At 44.2% G+C, this 20793-nt stretch overlaps 1 protein-coding gene across 1 annotated transcript in view; it reads left to right on the plus strand.

Moving 5' to 3' along the window:
• NUP98 (nucleoporin 98 and 96 precursor) overlaps nucleotides 1-19814 on the plus strand; it is a 40642-nt gene extending 20828 nt beyond the window's left edge. Inside the window, exons 16-33 of the mRNA XM_059827077.1 lie at nucleotides 1078-1382; nucleotides 2515-2628; nucleotides 3358-3496; nucleotides 3797-3974; nucleotides 4329-4493; nucleotides 8327-8503; nucleotides 9260-9413; nucleotides 10473-10893; nucleotides 11715-11944; nucleotides 12245-12514; nucleotides 13151-13308; nucleotides 13534-13677; nucleotides 15222-15364; nucleotides 15915-16136; nucleotides 17076-17317; nucleotides 17827-17981; nucleotides 18449-18560; nucleotides 19129-19814. Of these exons, the coding sequence (XP_059683060.1) occupies nucleotides 1078-1382; nucleotides 2515-2628; nucleotides 3358-3496; nucleotides 3797-3974; nucleotides 4329-4493; nucleotides 8327-8503; nucleotides 9260-9413; nucleotides 10473-10893; nucleotides 11715-11944; nucleotides 12245-12514; nucleotides 13151-13308; nucleotides 13534-13677; nucleotides 15222-15364; nucleotides 15915-16136; nucleotides 17076-17317; nucleotides 17827-17981; nucleotides 18449-18560; nucleotides 19129-19346 (3547 nt within the window). The 3' untranslated portion in view covers nucleotides 19347-19814. The remainder of the gene's footprint in view (nucleotides 1-1077; nucleotides 1383-2514; nucleotides 2629-3357; nucleotides 3497-3796; nucleotides 3975-4328; nucleotides 4494-8326; nucleotides 8504-9259; nucleotides 9414-10472; nucleotides 10894-11714; nucleotides 11945-12244; nucleotides 12515-13150; nucleotides 13309-13533; nucleotides 13678-15221; nucleotides 15365-15914; nucleotides 16137-17075; nucleotides 17318-17826; nucleotides 17982-18448; nucleotides 18561-19128) is intronic.
• The last annotated feature ends 979 nt before the right edge of the window (nucleotides 19815-20793 follow it).

Consider the following 20793-nt stretch of genomic DNA (forward strand, 5'->3'; position numbering starts at 1 on the left):
TGTATTTTCTACATATTAAAATGAGGAATCTCTAAGGCCATCTCTTCTCCACCAAAGCCAGAATACCTACCTACCTCTAAAAAATCTGTGGCCATATTTCAGATGAACTCTGGTTTTGGTTTGGTTTTCTTTTAATCAGAGGCTGGAAAAATTCCTGACCAGCTCAACATTTGGATTTTATTCAGAAGTAAGAACTGATTATGGGAGTGGGGAACCTTGTTTCTGATCACCTTAGTCCTGACCTGGGCAGTTTGTAATGCGGCAGAGGCATTCGTTGGCTGTGTTGCCAGCAGCCAGCTACAACAGGCAGCTCTCTGAAGCTAGTGTTTTGGAGTGACTGTCATGACAGTGTTCTCAAGTGTTATTTGATCATGGTGCCTGCAAGACGTAATCATCCTGTTCTTCTAAAACAGCGTGTATTTTGGGCAGAAAAGTCTGTAACAGCCTGGTTCACAAATCATTGAATCTTTCAGATGGGAAGTGACCCTGGGGGGCGTGTCTCTGTTCCTCAAGCAGTCTCAACACTGAATTCAGACTTGGTTATTGTGGACTTTGTCCAGTTGGGTGTCTCAGACCTCTGTGGATAGAGATTCTGCAGCCTGTCTGGGTCCCTGTTCCAATGCTTGACTGTCCTCATTGATTTCCCTGTTTTAATTTGATCACTGTTTCTCATCCTTCTGCCATGCCTATCTGTGGAGAGCCTGAACTTTGTCTTCGGTGTTGGAAGGCTGCTATTACACCCCCCTGCCCTTGCAAGCATTTTCTCCAGACTGAGCAACCCATTTCACTCAAGCTCTCTACACAGGGCATGTGCTTTAGTCCCCTCACCATTGTGGTACCCCTCTCCCGGCCTTACCACTATCTTTCTTGTAGTGGGAGCCCCAGATTAAATGCAAAATGGCAGAGGTTGCCTAAGAAGGACAGAGTGAAGGGGAATAATGGCTTCCCCCAGTCTGCTGACTCTGTAGTTCATGTGGTGGTTCTGTTTGCTTTTTATATGAAAAGACACCAGAATTTTGACATTGACATTAAGTGCCTTAGAACTAAATAATTCAACTTTATTCTTCATTTCTTCAGGTTCTTTTTGTCGGTACCTCCTGATGAGAACCACAGACAAGATGGTGAGCGAGACGAGGAAGAGGATCATCATGAAGTGACTAGGTTTTACACTAACCCCATTGCCAAGCCCATCCCACAGACGCCAGAGAACACTGTGCACAAACACCAGAACAGTGTGGATGATACCATTGTGGCTCTGAATATGCGGGTGGCCTTGCGAAATGGTCTGGAAGGCAGCAGTGAAGATGCCTCGTTTCATGATGATTCCCTTCAGGATGAGCGCGAAGAGGAGCCCGAAACCGTGCATCATCTGCATCCTGCAGGTTAGACCGAGGGGAGGGCAGATGATGTGCAGTTCCTGACAGCACTTCATGCATGCTTCATTACAGTTCTCTTTTGCTGTTCTAGACCCTCAGCTTTTTCTCTTTTCCTTTCCCTCCTCTTTTCTTCAGAATACAAATCTTGCTTTTCAGTCTCTTAACTAGTGCAGAATTTTTTTCTGCTGAGTCAATGAGCAATTAAATTTCATCACCCGATTTTATATTAGATTGAGGTAGTGAGATGCGTGAGAGGGAGGAGGGCCCAATCTGTAACTGTTCTGCAGTGCTAGGATGAGTTGACTATCGTTCAGGAGCAAGATCTTAGATTTAGAAATCTAATGCTTGGTAGTTATCAACATGCAAACTGCATTGTAGAGTTTGCCAGGAAAGGAATGGACCATAGAACGTGGCTGCGTCTCTCTAGACCCATTGTGCGTGTGTTTTCAGTACTCTAAATTCCAGTCTGAGGGTTTAGTAAAACTGAAAAAAATGGAGAAATGTGATGAGGGGTCTTGAGTAGCTTTCCCTTAACTAAGACTTTGTAGCTTGTGAAGAGGTGGGGGCTTACGTTAGTTTTTTAAACTCATGAGTGACCTGGAGAGGTAAAGAGGGAAAGATTTGTTTATCCTTTCAGGTAATATGTGACATCTAATGAAACTAGCAGGTGGTGTGTTCAAAAGAAATGTCTTCAGATGTTTTGTAGATGCAAAAAGCTTTTGTGAATTTTAAAGATCGTTAGACAAATTAATAGATGAAAAAGCATTGGAGACTGTTAAATGTAAAAGATGCTGCATCTTGGTCAGCAGGTGCCTGAGCCCCCAAATTATTAAAGCTGGGAGAGTGTTTGTCAAGTGTTGCTGTATGTGTTTGCGTTTTTCTTTTTACCTATGCATCTGCTACTGATCTCTGATGACAGGTTGCTAGGCTGGAGGAACCTGGCATAGCAATTGTCTTAAATTTGCTATGAAGGGTGTGGAAATAAGGCGTTTTGATTTCTGTTTGCTTTTGTTGCTCCGATTCTCAGTTTGCTTGGGACCTTCAGTTGTCCAGGCTTGCAAAAGAAATGGACTGAAACCCTTGAAATGCTAAAGCTGTGAACTTGCTGTCAGCCCAGTTCTCAATATTTCTGTTGTAGGAATTGTTCTAACAAGAGCTGGCTATTACACCATCCCGTCCATGGAGGAGCTTGCTAGATTTACCAATGACAGAAACGAATGTATTGTGACAGACTTCACCATTGGCCGCAAAGGTAAGCACATACAGCTTTTCTAGTTGCTTGAAGTTGAACCAGTCATGTTAAACTATGGACCCTGAGTCTGAGTTCCTTGCCCTTGGTATGATTATAAACAGTGCCCTTGCATTGTGAACAACTTGCATCAAAGGCTTGTAATCTTTCAGATTGGTAGCACTAACAATCTGTATTATGGGGTGACTTGAGAAGCTTGAATATGAAATGAACAAAAGTGCCTGTAGCTTTTAAGGCGCTTGCTGTCCTTAAACATAAAGAATGTAAAATGCAAACTTGCTGGAGCATTGATGCAAAAACGATCATTGCTTCCACCTTAGTTGCTGCCTACACTGGAGCTGGCTGAGCTCTGGTGGAGAGCCTTCAGCCCAGACTGTATGCTTTACTGTTTTTATTTTAAAAAAAATAAAATCATACGGTGTATACTATTTTTTTAAAACACTTTCTCTAAACATGCTATGAAGCTGAGGGTACACTTAGTATTGGTGTTGGCAATGTGAATAGTTAAGCGATAACAAAAAGCTTTTGGTGCAAAAGAATTAGCTATAAAAAAGTTGGTAACACATTGTCAGTATTTTCACAATGGGAAGGAGGAGCCTCTTGTAAATTGTTCTGGAGACATTACAAAGCTAGGTGGTGAGGTGGGGGAAGGAGGAGTATAGCAGGAACATAGGTTCTCTGGCATGTGATTTTTTTCATGGACAAATTGTTATGTTTTGGTTTGTTTCGCAGGTTATGGATCAATTTACTTTGAAGGAGAAGTAAATCTAACTAACTTAAACCTGGATGACATTGTACATATCCGTAGAAAAGAAGTTATTGTTTACCCTGACGATGAAAGAAAACCACCTATTGGGGAAGGTTTAAATAGGTAATTTTTAAAATTAAAATTTTAGATACGTACTGTGTGGGGACACTGGCTAGTAAGGTTGTTTTTTATAATATTGACAATCTACTGTGTTTGCAGGCAGCTACCAAGAAATCTAAACCTGGGGGGTGTGTTCAGATTGCAGCATTGTACAGTTACAGATCCTTTCAAGTTTCTGAACTAGAAATTGGGTTTAAAAGCTGGTTTGAGCCCCCATGTTCAGTCCTCAGCTCCTATATGTGTACCTTAACAGCTTTGCCTCAAAACCTTGCAGTCTCTTACACTTTTGTCTGTCTTTAACAGACGAGCTGAAGTTACCTTAGATGGAGTCTGGCCTACAGATAAAACATCTCGTTGCCTGATAAAAAGCCCTGAACGACTGGCAGAGATGAATTACGAAGGTAGACTGGAGTCTGTATCTCGGAAGCAGGGCGCTCGATTCAAGGAATACCGCCCAGAGACTGGATCTTGGGTGTTTAAGGTAATGTTTTTGTTCTAGTTGTAAAGTGACTTACAGAAATATCGGAAGTAATCTGAAGTTAGAATCTCCTGAGAACTTATCATTCAAAAACTTCGCTAAACTTCTGCAGACTGTCTCAAATCCTTCAGCTGTAGTGCAAACTGTCCTCACCAAACTGATCGAAATGTCTTTGAATGGCTGAAGACCTGCATACAGTTGATGTTCTTGGTCTGTGCAAAAGCTGAATTTGTTCCAGGTGTCACAACTGCTGTGTGAGGTGGACAGTTACACCATCTCATTGTGCAGGCTTTTCAGAAATGGATGCCTGAAATGCTTCTTCCGAGGTGTAACATATTTGCCCTTCTCATTACACAGGTGGCACACTTTTCCAAGTATGGCTTGCAAGATTCGGATGAGGAAGAGGAAGAGCATCCTTCAAAAGCGGACACAAAGAAGTTAAAAACTACACCTGTGCCGCCCCCAGGGCATCTGCCGCCCCAGCAAATGACCCTAAACAGCAAGCCAACACCTCCATCTCAGGTAGAAGGAGGACAGTGACTAAAAGGGAATTAATAAAATGAAATTTGAAGAATAGCTGGTGCCTAGGGAGGGTTTGTTGAAGTAACGTGTAGCCTGGCAACCGAAGAGTAAAACTTTACACAAACTTGCACAAACTCAGTAGCTCTTCTGACCTCTTGATGAGTGTTTGCATGTCCATTTTTAAGATATTCGACATTTCATACCAAGGATGTGTGGGGATGGGAAGACTTTAAACCCTTGTTTCTTGTTTAAATTCTGGTCTACGTTGAGTTTGGCATATTTGCACCACTTATGGAAGAAAACTTGTTTTTGTGAATATTGAATATATGCTATATAATTATAACACCTTGTGCTGCCTGCCTTGAGAATGATACTGTGCATTAATTTGACTTGACCATCATTTAGTATGCAAGACTGTATGCTTTATATTTTAAGAATGTGCTCTATTTTTATTAAAAATTACTTTTGTAAGGCTGGTTATATGCTGGGTTTTTAAGTGTATTTGGGTAGGTGTGTCTTCTAAAGCTTTGTGAAACATCCTCAGCGGTATGCCTCTGTCTTACCTAGGGAGGGTAGCTTTTTATCCAGTTCATTGGTAACCCCTTAAGGTCTAATGTTAATTTTATTTTTAAAAATCCTTTTATGTGGGTTTAAAGGTTAGTCTAATTGCAGCTGATAGACTTATGTTTTCCAAATGTAATTAATATGGATATTGTGAAGCTAAATTAGGAGCTGCTTCATTGTAGGTGAAAAACAGCCTATTTGGAAGGCATCCTGCCGTTGATGGGACAAAAAGCAAGTGCAGAGTAGATTCCCCCCCCCTCCCCCCCCAAAAAAAACCCTGGGTTCTCGATTGCCTAGTTGTGAAAGTAAGCCTTCAGCAGTTAGGGTGTGTAGGAAGGCTGAGCAGAGGGTATATAGGAGCTGGATAGGACTTGCTGAGAGGTTTTTGATGTGCGTAAGCAGGCTTTGTGTTTCACCCTTCAGTAATCTGTGACTGCAGTGAAAGGCGATCTCTCAGCTTGCCGCTTGCTGAGGCATGGATCATGTGCCAAGGTGCTGCTTGGCATGTGGCCAGCGTTCATGGTGTGCCATCTCATGGGGAGGCAGAGGAGGAGAGTTTTATTTCTGCATCTCTGAAGTCAAAGCATGAAAAACAGCTTGAGGCAGTACTGTCAAATAGGTTGAACACTTCTTTCTTTTGGGTTTGGTGGTGGTGTTTTTTTTTCCCTGGATCTAGTCCTTTTGAAGCCAGGAGACATTCTAGCAGCATTTCTCTTTATTGGCCATTGGCTTTGGGTAACGTGGAGCCCTTCTGGACAAGAGTCTGTTTGTAGAGTAAGGAGATAAAACAAATCAGTTCTAGCTTGTGCAAAAGAACAATTTATTTTCTTTTGTGGTAGGAAAACATTAAGTCAACTGGAAATTGCTTTTAATAGTCTGTGATCTAGTTATGACCTCTGTAGAAACGCATGAGCCATTCCATCTCTGCTGCTTTAGGTCTCTGTGCAGGTTAGAGGAGCCCAGAACGAAAGGTCTGGTGGCAGCAGTTCACCTGAATGCCTTTCAGTACAGCCAGTGCTGGTGCATTCCAGGATCCCAGTGGCAGGAGTCCTGATCGCCATACAGAGAGCCAGTACAACGCGGTCTGCTCTTTGAGCAGAACATATTACTGTAGTGGCAAATTAGGTGAGCTGCCACCTCTTCTGTGGCTTCTGGCTTTGGACAATCCCAAAGTAGCGTACAGCTGCTGCTTTATCGCTCCTCCTGGCTCACTGGCTAATTAAAACCTAGTTCATCCTGCTCTCATATGTTCCTTAAGTATCTGCATTTTATTTGAGATGAACACATGGCTGTCTAACAGGCTTGCCTGTGTGTACCACCTTTCAGTTTCCCTTCTTGCTTTTTTTCCAGATTAATGGGGACCAGAGCTGATGTTTTAAGCAGTCAAAAATATAGGGAATATGTGTGATTTATTCAGGCCTGTCTTACAGATTCAAATGTATTTAGCAAAAACTGGTCCAGGTTAATTAACCTCTTTGACTTGCATACAATTAACGAAGGTTTTTGTTTCTGAAGATAGGAGAAACATCTAGCTTCATTTCCCAAACCTCTGGGAAACAACATAGCATGGCTGAAAAGCTTTCCAAACTCTTGGTGTGTAAAGCATCTGAAAATAATATTCTTTGGTCTCTAGGAAGCATTTAGGATCTGGACTTGGAGGTTTTTTCTTCCCTCACTAACTTGAATATTAATGAATTTATTAATGTTTCAAGGTCCACAGGAAATAGTTACACCAGGGACCTGGCTGCATTAAAGCACAATGAAGGGAGTAGTGAAACATCTGTGTTTGTAACCATATTTTGACTTGTAAATCTGTTCCGCATACTGTAGGCATACTCAGATACTGCTAGCTAAGGTTCTTTCCATGTCTGCTATTAAGTTCTATCTTTACAGACCCCCTTGTCTAATTTTATCTGCCTCGTCTGATAACCTTCATCACATTTCTTGGCTGATTCTAATGAGCTAAGAAGCAGCCATTTGAATATGCTCTTAAATTCCTTAGCATGATTTCCAGTGCACTATCTGCTATGGTTTCCTTGCTCATATATATGCATCGCTCCACAGCATTGCTTCAGCAGTCTGTTGTTGCTTCTGGAAACCGAGTAAGCTGTAAGCATGCATCTGTCACAGGGCACTCATATCTAAGCAACAGGAGTGGTTAGACTGGAGCAAAACCAGTGCACTGGAGCCCAGGTTTGGGGTTAGAGTCCATCAGGAACCACCTGAAGGCCATTCAGCTAACGTGGCACAAGCTACTTACTCCTGGGCTTAATTTCTGATGTCTGCTCATTGTTTGTACTGGCTGGATGTTTTCTGGCCCTGCCTGAAGTGTGAGTCCAAGTTGTCTTAAGCGATTGGAAGTGTGTAGAGGTCACCTCAGGCTCATCACAAAGGTGATGCCATGTGGTTGCCTTCAGAAAAATCATAAAACTAATTCTTCCTCCTGCCTTGAACTAGCAGCACAGATGAGAAATTTAGCTGCAGGTTGGAAGAGAACGACTATATTTAACTTCTTAACTGCTAATGTGCTAGTGATATGTAGAATATCATTGGAAAAACCCCACAACTTTCCGGTCCGATGACAGTTGTGTCCTGGTTTAAAATAAAAAAAAATAAAATATTTTACACGTGTGTTCACACGCCCTCTATGACCTAGTCTTACACCATCTTGAAGGGGCTTGTGTCCTCTTAAAACTTCTATTAAGTTCTTTGTGGAATATAAACTCAACGTTTTTAATTTGTGCTATGTCACAGCTGGGGAAACAAAGGTATTACAGTGACTCATCTGCTTATCAACCACCAGTAATACCACACATGAACGCTGGAGAATCACTACTTTTAAACTGGTTGCTCAGTCATGTAAAATGTCCCAGGTTGAACTTAGGCACAGGAAACTTTTCTTTTTGTGATTTTGAGGGAGAAGGGGAGGAAGGCAGGATGCACAAAACTCTCTTCCTTTTTGTTGGTCACATGAAAAATGGAAAGCTGAAGAATATTTTCTTAAACTGAATGGCAGAACTTGGTAAACTTCAGGAGGACATCACTAAACCGTGACTTCTCCTTCACTTTAACTTGCACTGTTATGTTGCGACTCTGAAGAAAATGGGAATAGGTTATATATATTCATCTCTAAACTTAATGTGGAGTCTTGAGACAAGCAAGGGAGTACTCCGCTTCATTTGCAGGTGATTGTTGAAACTACTAAATACTCTTTCTGCAAACCGTTGCAATCTGTTGTTGTCTGACATGGCCTCTGCATGTGTCCGCAGACCCCAGAAGTGGAGCAGCTGGGCAGGGTTGTGGAACTGGACAGTGATATGGCAGACATCACCCAGGAGCCTCCCCAGGAGTCCACTGTAGAAGATAACATGATAGAAGAGCCGGAGGCAGTGCCTGCTTCGACTCACATTGCGTCAACCCTGGGTATTAACCCCCATGTCTTACAGGTGAGTGTCTCGCCATTTTCCCTCTGAAAGAGCGGACTTGGTAATATCTCTCACTAAATTCTCAGTTTGCCTCCCCAAGTGTATTTATATACCAACTAGTAATAAACTATACGTCACACCTGTAGTGTGATTAAAATTTACACATTAGACTTCTGTGTTTCTGTGGTAAACCTTTATAGACATGAAAAGCTTAATGCAGAAATGAAAATCATCTTAAGGCTAGAGTTCAGATTTCAAAATTCTGAAGTGTAGGCAATGTGATAAGGTAAACTAGGACCTAGCCAGGACTGCCTCAGGACCAGCTTGTGGAAAACAAGGTAATAGGATAACTGGTCTTGATTTGGTTTTGGTGTTTTTATTTGTTTGGTGAAAGGATAGTGCCTGCAACACTTGGGGGCTTCTACCTGTTTTTTTTAATTTGTAAGGAGAAAACAGTGTACTTAGGTGGTACTTAGGCTGAAAAATTAGTAGATAGAGCTAAGATCTAAGAAAACATGATTATTTTTGGACTTCACACCCATCCTAACAAGTACTGTGACACTGATGTAACTGGTAGTTTGTAAAAGCTTATCACCAGCTGACAAGCTTGCTTTCAGTTCTCCTGAACTGTGTGCCTTCACTGTTACTTCAAATATTTGTTTGGTCATGTGCAACATGTAGAAGTTACCTTGGTTGGGAAAGGAGCTGATTAGATCAGCTAGCTTCTGCTGTGAGAGTGATTGCTAATTTGCAGGCTTGACTTACTACCTTTTTTAGATTATGAAAGCTTCCTTGCTTGCTGACGAAGATGACCTAGATTTGATCCTGGATCATTATCCTGGGAAGCAACCTGTAAAGATGGATACTTCTCAAGAGATCTGTTCTCCGAGACTCCCTATTTCAAAATCACAAGGACAGAAAAGATACTCAGGTATTGTGAGAAACCACATATTGCTTGAAGAAAGAGTTTAATTCTAATATTAACAGGCAAAATCCTATCAGTGGCTGAACATACGGCAGAACAGCTGTTGTATGCTGCGGTGGGTTAGATTTGGCCAGCAGCCAGATGCCCACCCAGCCTCACTCTCACTCCCCCTCCTGAACAAGATGGGGGAAGAAAATTGTATGAAAAGAAGCTCTTGGGTTGAGATAGAGACAGGGAGACTGTTTTGCCTGTGACAGTAACTGGTAAGCAGGCTTGACTTGAGTAAAATTAATTTATTGCCAGTTAAATAGGTTTGGGTAGTGAGAAACAAAGACAAAAGAAAACAGCACTTTAATACCCTGCCCTTGCTTTCCCAGGCTCAACTTCAATCCTTCATTCCTGACTCCTCTACCTTCTCCCCACCCCAGCCGGGATGGAGAAGGGGGGGTTGTGGCCAGTCCATAGCAATTCCTCTCTGCCACTCCTTCCTCCTCAGCACAGGGCAGCCTCTGGCCTGTTCTCTCAGAGACTGCCCCTGTGTCCCCCCTGCTATCAAAACCTCGCCATTTACACCCACTACATCCACTAACTGGTGATTTCAGTAGGAATAATACCTCTGATAGCAAGCACGGAGTTGCTTCCTGAATTAAATGGGCAGACTTGAGATGTTTCTGTGGGGACAGTTTCAGCCCTGTTCCTGTTAATAGCAATCGGTGTCTGCTTTCCCCATGAGATACTTCTGTTCTAATGGTCTAATTATGACAATATCTGATAAATTAGTGACTTCTTTGGAAACTGCAGATTTTGGGGTGACACTGTATGTACTGTTCTTGGTGTAATACCATGTGCTTTAGCTTGCGTAATGCAAATCAGGCTGTGCACAGTGCATTTTGCAGTTCTCAGTACTGCAAGTTATCTTGCTTAGCTATGCGTTACCATCACAAACAATGGCAAATGTTTTCACTGGCTGCTCAAGTACTGAAATATCTTTAAAATATCAGAAAAGTACTGCTGAAAAGTGAGTACCCCATTGACTTAAATGTCCTTCCTGCTTTTTCCATCTAGTTGGTGGGCTGCTGCAGTCCAAATTTGCTAATGTAATCTTTCAACCACCGAGTGCTGCTCTGCAAGATTTCAAGGGACCAAGGACTTTGAGCAGTCCTCCTTCTGTTGCCCTTTGGTCGGCGACTTCTCCATTAGCTTCTGCATTCTCTCTACCACCATCGGTCCCTGAGGTACAGATGAAGACAGTTGGTGTCCGCAGGCAGCAGGGGCTTGTACCTCTGGAAAAGTCCATCACCTATGGAAAAGGGAAGCTGCTGATGGATATGGCACTCTTCATGGGGCGCTCATTTCGTGTTGGCTGGGGACCCAACTGGACACTTGTCAATTGTGGAGATCAGTTGAGTGGATCGAGTGAAATGGAAGATCTTCAGTGTGAGTCCGTGGAATACGGATTCCTGCCAACTCCTGTGGCTCCAAAATCGTGAGTAGTTTCCTTCAGGATGGTTCTGACGTACTCTCTCTTCATGTGTGAAAGAATCTTGATTGTAGGTTGATACCGTTTTGAAATACAGCTTAATATTACTTCTGATATGCAGACGTGGTGCGAGATGATGTTAGCCATGGAGATTTCCTTTAGGTTGCTACTTTACAAAAATCTGTATCTCAAAGACTTGGAATATTGTAGTAAGAGTAGTTGTTTTCTAACAAGTAAATAGCACCATCCAGCAAAAGGTTAAAGAGAGAAGGTTCAAAATTGTTGTCCAGGAAGCTTCTAATCTGTTGTTGACTCTCCCTGAGGATATCTGCACTACCTAAGAAATTTCTTACTTAGCTTCTGAATTGAGATGCCTTCAATTCTGCTTGTGTATAAAGCAGTATACAGACCTTTCCTGGGCTGTGTAACTCCATACCTAAACTTGACTGGAATATAGCTAGTTGTTCTACTATTTAAGTCTTCCAAAAAGCTTGTTCAGTTGATGTTCTCCAGCATGTCTGATTTGCTGTCAGAAAGAGGTGTGCTCACAAAATGCACTGGGGTGTGGTAAGGTGTGCTAATTGCCTTTTGAGAGCTGGAAGCACCCGGTTCAGTGAGGTTTATTTGCCAAAGTCTGGTTCTGAGTCCCAGACTCTAAAACTAGGTTCTTCATGCCTAGCTGTTGACCTTGGGTCACATGTCTTACTGTCTGTATGTTAAAATTAAGACAAGCTGCACAATGCAGCCGCTCCATGATGGGTGTAGTTCACTTGCATGGAGAACAATGCGAACGTTGCTACCTGTTTTTGTTGTCTTCTTTCCTCCAGACTCTCAGAGTCCTCTTTCAAGGTTCATGTGGAGAAGCTGAGCTTAGAACAACGAAAGATGGACAGAGACAAACAGCTGTATCTCATCCCTCTGGAGATAAAGCTGAAACACAGCACTGTCCATATGGATGAACACTGTCCTCTTCTAGTGCCCAACCCAGGAGTTTCTGCTGTTCACGACTATGCTGACTGGGTTAGGAAGGCGTCCGAGGATCCTGCTCTGACAGGAAGTGAGTGTGGAATAATTCTTTTCACAGTGGTGATAGTGAATCTGGGAAACTGTCCAGTTCAGATCAATTTCACATTGCATCAGAGCAGTGAAATGTGAATAAAACAGAAAAATTGACTGTACCTCAGCATTCTTTCTGAAAGCATAAACATTGTGGACTTATTTGGGGAGCTAACTGGCTTCCTGCATTGACTTGTAACAGTAGGATATCCTACAAAGTTATGCTTATAATCTTATGTGAGTCCTCTCTGTTCTTTTGTAAGTTTTTACTCCTTATGACTGAATAACTCTGTCCTGACAGCTGCTGTGAAGCACTGGTGCTTGACGTGGACTTTATGTGAAGCGATTTGGGGGAACCTGAAAGAGTTAGAGGCCAGCTTGGAGGAACCCAGTGAATACATCCTGGCCCTGGAGCGCAGGAAAGCCTTCTCTCGCTGGTTGTCAGAGACTGCTGCAGGACGAATTGAGGAGGAAGTCTCTTTGTCCCGACACGGTAATCACATAGAGGCTGTGTTTAGCTGCCTTACTGGGAAGAGAATTGGTGAAGCTTGCAGGCTGGCACAGCAGTCAGGTAAGATGCTTAAATCTCTCAGCATTTTTTTGGGGGGAGGAGGACGGGAGACACGTAAAGAGAATTTAAACTTTGAGAGCTGATAGTAACTGGCCACTCTGAGTACAGAGTTTTCCTTGTCCGGCATTGATTAAGGTGGGGGCTAGGTTGTCTACTTGCTGCTTGAGTACCTGGTCACATTGATGCTGGCGTAGTTGTCAGCTCTTCCAGAGTTAGGAAGTGATGCTGTATTGCATTTGGAACTGCTTTTTGCATAGTACCTCCTTTGAAAGGTTTTAAAATTACTGTTATTTTTAATCGAGCTTCTGTTAAATGCTTTACACTTGTTTTAAAAATGTGTATTTTCAGAGCCTAAGGGCTAGTTTCATCTTGGTCTTTTATGGCAGCTCAAATCTTAAAACTTTTCTATTAATTTGCCTCCTTTGGGGGGAGTCTGTCCTTGCCATTCCTTTGTCTTCTCTCCCCTACCCCCCTTCTGGTAGGTGTTTATGGAGTGGTTTATTTCAGAAGAAATTGTGCACAAAAACCAGTTGTGCAGCTGTAGGCTGATCAAAGTGCCCCATAACTCAGAAACAGATAGCTGTGGCCTTGGCAGGCAGGCGGATTTGCCTGATGTGCTGTTGTCTGCTGTTCCAGGCGACCACAGGCTTGCTCTCCTCCTCTCCCAGCTGGCAGGTAGCCAGCCCATTCGGGACCTCCTCACCATGCAGCTGGTGGACTGGCACAGGCTGCAGGCAGACTGCTTCATCCAGGAAGAGAGATTGCGGATCTTTGCCCTGCTTGCAGGAAAGCCTGTAAGTTCTGTTACTCGGCTGTTCTGTCGTTGACTTGTCTTCCCCTCTGTGGCAGCAGTACATTTAAGCTGTAGCACTCAACCACAGCGTGTGGTACACAGCAGGAAAGGAGTGTAAGATGGTGACGTATTTTTTTTACTAATGTAACCTCTTAGTGTTGCATGCCTGGTATGTACCGACCATTGTGTGATAAGTTTGACTAAACTTAGTGATTTGTTTCTCTAGGTGTGGCAGTTATCGGAGAGAATAAGTATTAATGTGTGCTCGCTGCTGGACTGGAAGCGTTGCATGGCTGTCCACCTCTGGTACCTGCTTCCTCCAACAGCTTCTATTTCCAAGGCACTTGCCATGTACGAGTCAGCGTTTCAGGTAGGTCAGTCATGCCTAGGTAAAAGGAGATCTTACTCGGTGCCATTGACTGTCCGATGCTGCACTGAGACTTCTGTGAGCAGTCAAGTACCACTGCTGCGTACGGAATTATTTCCCTGTGTGGGTTCATTATTTCCGCTCTCACAGCATCGGATTCCTTCCCCAGCTTTAATGATGAGTTTTTGCAGCAGTTCACTTTGATAAGAATGTTCCTTCCCCCGCTGAAATGGGAATAAAGCGCTGGGGTTGAACCTGCTGGTAATTCTAGTCACTCGAAGTTTAGGACCTGCTCTTTAGGGTGGCAGTGATGTATTTGAAGCATATCTCCCATTGATGGGAGTGTTTCCAGGTGTTTGATGGCTGGACAAAATTAGGAAGATGGGTAGTGGCCAGCAGCAGGAAGGCTGTTGGAGCTAGGTAGCCAGTCAGTTTTCCCAATGTGATGATTAATACTCAGCTGCCTGACTCCTAAAATAGTCTTTGCCGAACCATACACCCTGTTTGTTACGCTCACCGTTTCTACAGCAAACGTGGAAGCTGTCCTACAAACAGTGCGTGGCTGCATGCATTATGCGAAGCCTTGTTTGTGGCTGTAGAGCTGTCAGCCTCTGTATACAGAAAGACAAAGGGTTCTGTTGAAAAGTGTTTAATTATTTAACTAAAGATAGTTCAGCCCTTGATCTGAATGCCTAAAGATAACCTAGGCACAGCATCATGTCTAGTAACTTCTAATTGATGCGTGCTTAATGCTGCAGGAGTATTTAGTGTTATCTTTGTACACAGTGTGTCAGTATAAAGTGTGCATCGCTTCAAAATACCAAGCTTTAGTTTTATCATGACTTGGACTTAAGATAATGCTACTAGGTTAGTACGTGGGGGTGGTCTCACTGCAGCCCGATGATGTGGAGGAAAAGTGGCTACAGCTCGTTTCCAGAACTTCATGTAGGAGGGTTAAAAACTGGAAACCAGCAGGACATGGAATGCTCTTCCAGACCCAGATCTAGCGTTCTTACCAGCAATGAAAATGTCAAGAGGATTCCAGTGACCCGGACTGGTTAGATGGTATGAAAGACAACAGTTCTCCTGCAGTTCAGTGCCCTGTAAAATGGTTCTTGTCGACTCAGTGCGTTCAGTGCCACTCACTTAACTGTCCAGACTCTGCTTAGTTACAGAGGGAGAGAAAGCTTGCAGGGATGCACCGTCTTTCATTTGATAAAGTCATATGTGGTTTTCCAGCTATAAAATCATTCAGGAATACAGGCTGTATGTATGTGAGAACTGCCTATACTTCCACACAGTGGCTTTGAAGAGCTCAATGTGAGATGAAATTAAGTCTGCCAAAGCATTTTGGGTTTAGGTGTTTTCTTTTTAGTGTCGTGTTGGTATATAGTTGCTGTCTAAGTTTTAACTGCAGGTACAGTAGGGTGCACCTTTTACTTTTGAAGCAGAAAGCATGCTCGTGAGCTTGCTGAGCTTTGTGGAATTCAGAGTGCAGTTTTGTTCAGAGTACTATCTTAAACTTACTGTTAAAACTATTTCTTTAGAACACACCAGAGTGTGAAAAGTATGCCTGCTGTCCCCTGCCTCCTTACCTAGAGGATTCGGGCTGTGTAATTGAAGAAGACGATAATGCAGGAAGACCTCTGAGAGATATCTGTTTCCATTTGTTAAAGCTCTACAGTGACAGGTAAATGGGTAAATAGTTCAAAAACTGTTTAGAAAAATCATGATCAGTCAGTGACTTCTTGAATTCCCAATCCAGGGGTATGAAATCAGCTTCAGTGTTCACTGAACCACTCACAGTAGTCAAAAATCTGCCTTGCAAGTAAGCCTTTACAGAACGTGGTGATACTGTCACTGCTGGTGATGGCATAGGTGAAGAAACTTAAGCTTTGGAGTACGTTTGTTTGGTTTTTTGCTTATGTGTTTTCTGTGTCTGAGGAGTTCTGTAATCTTGCCTTTTTTGAAGGCATTGAGAAATCTACAGAAAGAGCACATACAAAAGAAAAGGTTGTGACAGTCTGGATGCAGACTCAAAAGGAGAGTAAAAGGATTTTAACAGATAGTCCTGTCTTTTTTCCCTCTTTTTTAAAAAAGCAAAAAACCCCACACCCATGTAAATCACATATATGGAGTAACTGGATGTGGGTGAAGGGAGGGAACTAAGTAGCACCAACTTCTGATGTCGTTATGTGGCCACAATTAGCTATTTATGTTGCAAATATTTTTCCCTACAGGCACTATGATCTTGACCAGCTGCTTGATCCCAGGAGTGTAACATCTGACCCTCTGGACTATCGTCTCAGTTGGCACCTGTGGGAAGTGCTCAGAGCCCTGAATTATACCCATCTATTCAAGCAGAGTCAAGGAGTGCTGAATGCCAGCTACGCTGCCCAGCTTGAAAGCGAAGGGCTTTGGGAATGGGCTGTTTTTATACTGCTGCATGAGCCTGATACACAGTGAGTAAACGATGGGGGGTTTTGGCCTTGAAAATAACGTGTTGTCTGTTTTAAAGACCTGCTATTTGTACAGTAATTACCATGGCTTCTCTCACATTAAACTGGAACTGCACAGCTGGAGAACTTTATGTCACTTGTAAAAATTGTGTGCCGGGATTACAAAGTGGCATGAGTAATTCTTAGTTAAATGTCTTGTTAGATGTTAAATAGTAATTGTATTGTAATGACTATAGCTCTTGAACTGTGCTATGGAAGCAGATCTTGTAGTCACTTTGATAGCCTAGGGCTGTGTATCTTGACTCTGGCTCAGCAAGCTTACTATGTTCAAGAACTTGTCCTGAAAACGTCATTAATGCAAAATATTGTAACTGTTCCTGTTGGAGCTGAACAGAAGCAAGTGCGTTTGAAAGGAAAGTTTGGGAATCGCCAAAATGCGTGTTTTGCTTCTATTGTGAAATACGTACTTAACAAAAAACTGTCTTAAACTTGTAAATAATACGTCTTTTGTGGAAAGGTGTCTCTTGCTGTTAATGTTTACAGCTACCATTAATACATTGCAGTAGAACTTTTTTCCAACTGCTAACTTCAAGTAGAGCCTGTATTTTACTTCTAGGGGCCTGGATCATACTTAAATGTTTTTAGGCTTATAACATTTAAGATGTTACAAAACACTAGCAATGACTTCTTTCTTAGTGGCTAACCTGTACTGAAGTAATTCAGCTGATTTTAGAATTTTTCTTAATACCCTACAATAAGACTGTTCAAGGCCCAGTGAGGCTGGCTTTTGCAAGTGCCTGTGCTTCTGCCGTCGCCAGTAAGTGTAATGCAGTTCACTGCTGCCTCCTTCAGTCCTTGGCTGCTTGTATTGAAGTGTCTCTTCTGATGGAGTGATGTGAAGGATTGCTTGCTGGAATAACGCCTTGTTGTCTCTTCCCCCAGCATACGGGAGAAGGCAGTGCGTGAACTCCTGAATCGGCATTGCGTTCTCTCTGAGACACCGGAGTCTTGGACCAAGGAGAATTTTCTGACGCAGAGGCTCTGCGTCCCCCCGGAGTGGATTCACGAAGCCAAGGCAGTTCGAGCAAGGATGGAGGGCGACAAGCACAGAGAAGCCCTCTTCTTGTTCAAGGCTGGGCACTGGAACCAGTGTCACAAGCTGGTTGTCAGGCACTTAGCCTCAGGTGAGTCTGCTTTCCTGGTTTTTTTCATTCTGTCTTTTGAACAGCACACGTAATTATATAGGAACAAAAGTCATTGCATGTTCAATAATACGAAGGGGTAGGGCTGTGTTTCTAGCAATAGGGTTAGTAGAGAGTGGCTGGCTGTTTCAAAATAGCTCTCACTATACCTGGTGTGACGATTCTTCACTGCAAACACATGAGAAGGGCAGTGCTTAACCTTCTGCCCATCCACCTTCCCGTGCCAGAGGTGCCTCAGGGAACAAAGGCAGCAGTAGCATTCCTGGAGTCCTGATCCTATGGGTGTCCCTGCTCTGGGAAATGGATTGGCCTTAGGCTTGCCTTTTGTAGGTCATAAATCAAGTAAGCATTTCTGGCCATGGCTGATAGCGTCAAGGAATTACAAAACTGCCTGAGAGTACAGTCTGTCAGTTGCTTTTCCTTTAACAATCAATGTTCCTGAGTTGTAAGAAACCCTTTTGCGCTGTTGCTAACATGCTCGTTCTCTTTAGATGCCATTATTAATGAGAACTACAAGTACCTAAAAGGATTCCTGGAAGATCTTGCCCCTCCGGAGCGTAGTGCACTCATCCAGGACTGGGAGATGGCGGGGCTGGTCTACCTAGATTACATCCGTGTTATTGAGATGCTTGATAGGATTCAACAGGTAACAAACAATTGTGGGGTTTTTATTCCCTACGGTTTGGAAGCTCATACAGAGTCTTGCTTTTTAGAATAACGTTTCACTCACTGTTCAGTGCTAATGTAAGTGTTTCCTTTTGGCAGACACTAGCAAACAGAATTTGGCGCATCTCTGAAAATACAGAGAGATTTGGTGTAGATACTGTCAAAATAAGATGTGGGCTGTGCCCTGCAAAGCATGACAGTGAGATAAGTGAAAGAGAAGGAACAAAACTAACAGTTAGCTAGTTAGCGGGGAGTCTGCATGTCAGCCCCCTCTAATTCAGTTCCAGACCTCTCATTTCCCCCACGGCAGGTGTTAACTTGGAACAGGTTTTAGCGTAGGTTGTCATCTGTTGGATAGATCTGGCTTCGTGAAGTCAGGCAGTCCGGGAGCAGTTCTGCTGAAAGGCTTTCGATGACTCGGAAGCTGACTCTCTTGTTTGCTTTCAGCTGGATTGTTCCACCTACGAGCTGGAGCGGTTACATACCAAAGTGACGTCACTGTGCAACAGGATAGAGCAGATCCAGTGTCACAGCGCGAAGGACCGCCTGGCTCAGTCAGGTACGGTGACATCAATATCTAGCAGCCCCCTGGGGAAGCCAGTTTTACAACTAGCCCAGCTGTCGCCTGGGCTGCTGGTGTGTCTGTCCCTTTGCCTGTGCTGAAGAGGAAGGCTGTGGTTGGTGAGGTGAGCCGTGTGTTGCTCCCGTAGTTGCTGCACATGCAGCTACTGGTCATCATTTTGGGCAGTTTTTGTTTCCTGGTTGATGTGGTATCCAGTGTCTGGTCTCTTAGAACTGTCTCTTGAAAAGCAGTAAAGCATCTTGTCCGTGCCAAATAAAGCTTGAGCATACTTGCAGAAGACAGTCTGATGTAAGGAATAAGGCCAAATTTTGATTATACTCATGGAGGAAGTCTGTGTGGAGAGAGGAGACTCACTGCTGGAGCTGGGAAAAAGCCAGGTCACACTAGGGTGTGGTTCCACCAACCCAGCTCCAAAATTTCCTGTTGAATCGTTGTTCCAAGTTCATCCCTCGGCAGGGTGAGCTCCTAAGTGCTCACGTGCTAGCTCCCACTCCGGAGCGTGGTGTGGAGCATGCAGAAACACTCCTTTTCCTGCTCTTTTCAGATATGGCCAAGCGCATTGCTAACCTGCTGCGGGTGGTCCTCAGCCTGCAGCATGCCCCAGAGCCCGTCTCCGACTCCACGCCTGAGCTGCAGCGTGTCCCTCTCCGCCTGCTCGCTCCCCACATCGGACGGCTGCCTATGCCAGAGGACTATGCCTTGGAGGAGCTCCGCAGCCTCACCCAGTCTTACCTACGGGAGCTGACAGTAGCGACTCACTGAGGAAGAATCCATCCATGGAAGGGACAGTTTTTACCGTTTGTTAACCCTTACCCTTGTTCTGAGGGCGAACAACCTCTCTAGCCACGCAAGTTTTTCCAGAGGTGTAAAACGGCTTTGATATGTTGGGCTAACACAGGAATTCTTGTAACCTTGGGGGAGCATTGAGACTGGTTGGACCTTGCTGGCTACACCCTCAACCACACAACTTTTTCCTAGAATCAATAAAGCACCTCTTGCCGAACCTGTCTGCAGGTGAGATTGTGCCTGTGGAGGGGGGCACGGTGTGGGCTTCGTCTCCTGGCAGATCCTTTTCACTCTGTTCATTGCAGCGCAGAGGATGGTGAAGCAAGCTCTGGGACAGTTTTCCGTGGGCAGACTCCCACTTTTGGTGGGACTGCACTTGGGAAACTGATGAACCTCTGGCACCTGAACCGACCGCGGATATAAGCTTTAACTAGGGCTTTACGTTAAAAGCTTGCTCTGTGGTGGGGTGGGGGGTGGGGGAGAAGAAACTCAAGTTCAGAAATGTCTTTTCCTGCGTTCTCTTGCTAAGTTGGAGACCTGTGAACATGTTGTTTCTCTCGTGTCTCCATCCTCCATCTCCAAAAGCAAAGCAAGCTACTTCCCTGACTCAGGAGGGAGGTGACACCTGTGCGTGTGCCTTATGGCGAGCTCTGCGCCATGCGAGCCTCTGAGGACAGACATCTCCTGAGTCCCGCACGCAGTAAAACACAGGGGCTTGTCCTAGCAGCTGCCATGTTCCAGGACTCCAGGCTTCTGATGGGAGGGGGCAAATTCTGCGCCGAAAGCAAAGCTGCCAAAAGAGGTCACCTGCCCAAGGAGCAGAGCGCAGCCTGGCTGCCCAGGCGCCTCGGATAGCCTCTTCGCCGCTGTGTGCAGAACGCCCGCGTAGGCAGGGGGTATGCGTGGTTGCGCTGCCACGTGCGTGAGCCTCCGGCTGTCCCGGCAGCCCCTTGACAGGTGCGTGCTGCCTGGTGCGCTCCATCATCTCTGCGTTTGCTGGGTAGCTGGGTTACGTCGAGCAGAGCCGCCGTCCAGCTTAAGAACACCCCGCAAGCGAACAGCTGACCGTGTCAGTGTGCTCTGGTGTGTACCGTCTTCGCTCTCAGTGCGTTTAGAAACCGACTATTTTTGGAAGAAGGAAAAAAAGCTTTCTCTTGGTCTGCTCTGATTTCGGGGTTACTGCAGTGGCACCTCCTGCCACAGCCAGCCACCGCTTGCAGTGGCTTGTGGCTTCCAGCCTGCCTGGTGCTGCTTGGCATTGGCTCCCAGAAGGTCTTTATGCATGAGGATTATGTAAAAGTTTTTATTAAAAAAAAAAATTATAAATAAATGATCTAGATTATTTTCCTGTCTTTTTGAAAACAATAAATAAAATGTTTATAGTATTCTCGTGGTTTCCTTTGCCTTTTAAGTAGGATTTCTG

Source organism: Gavia stellata, chromosome 1 (genome assembly GCF_030936135.1).
Source record: "Gavia stellata isolate bGavSte3 chromosome 1, bGavSte3.hap2, whole genome shotgun sequence".
Taxonomy (NCBI): Eukaryota; Metazoa; Chordata; class Aves; order Gaviiformes; family Gaviidae; genus Gavia; species Gavia stellata.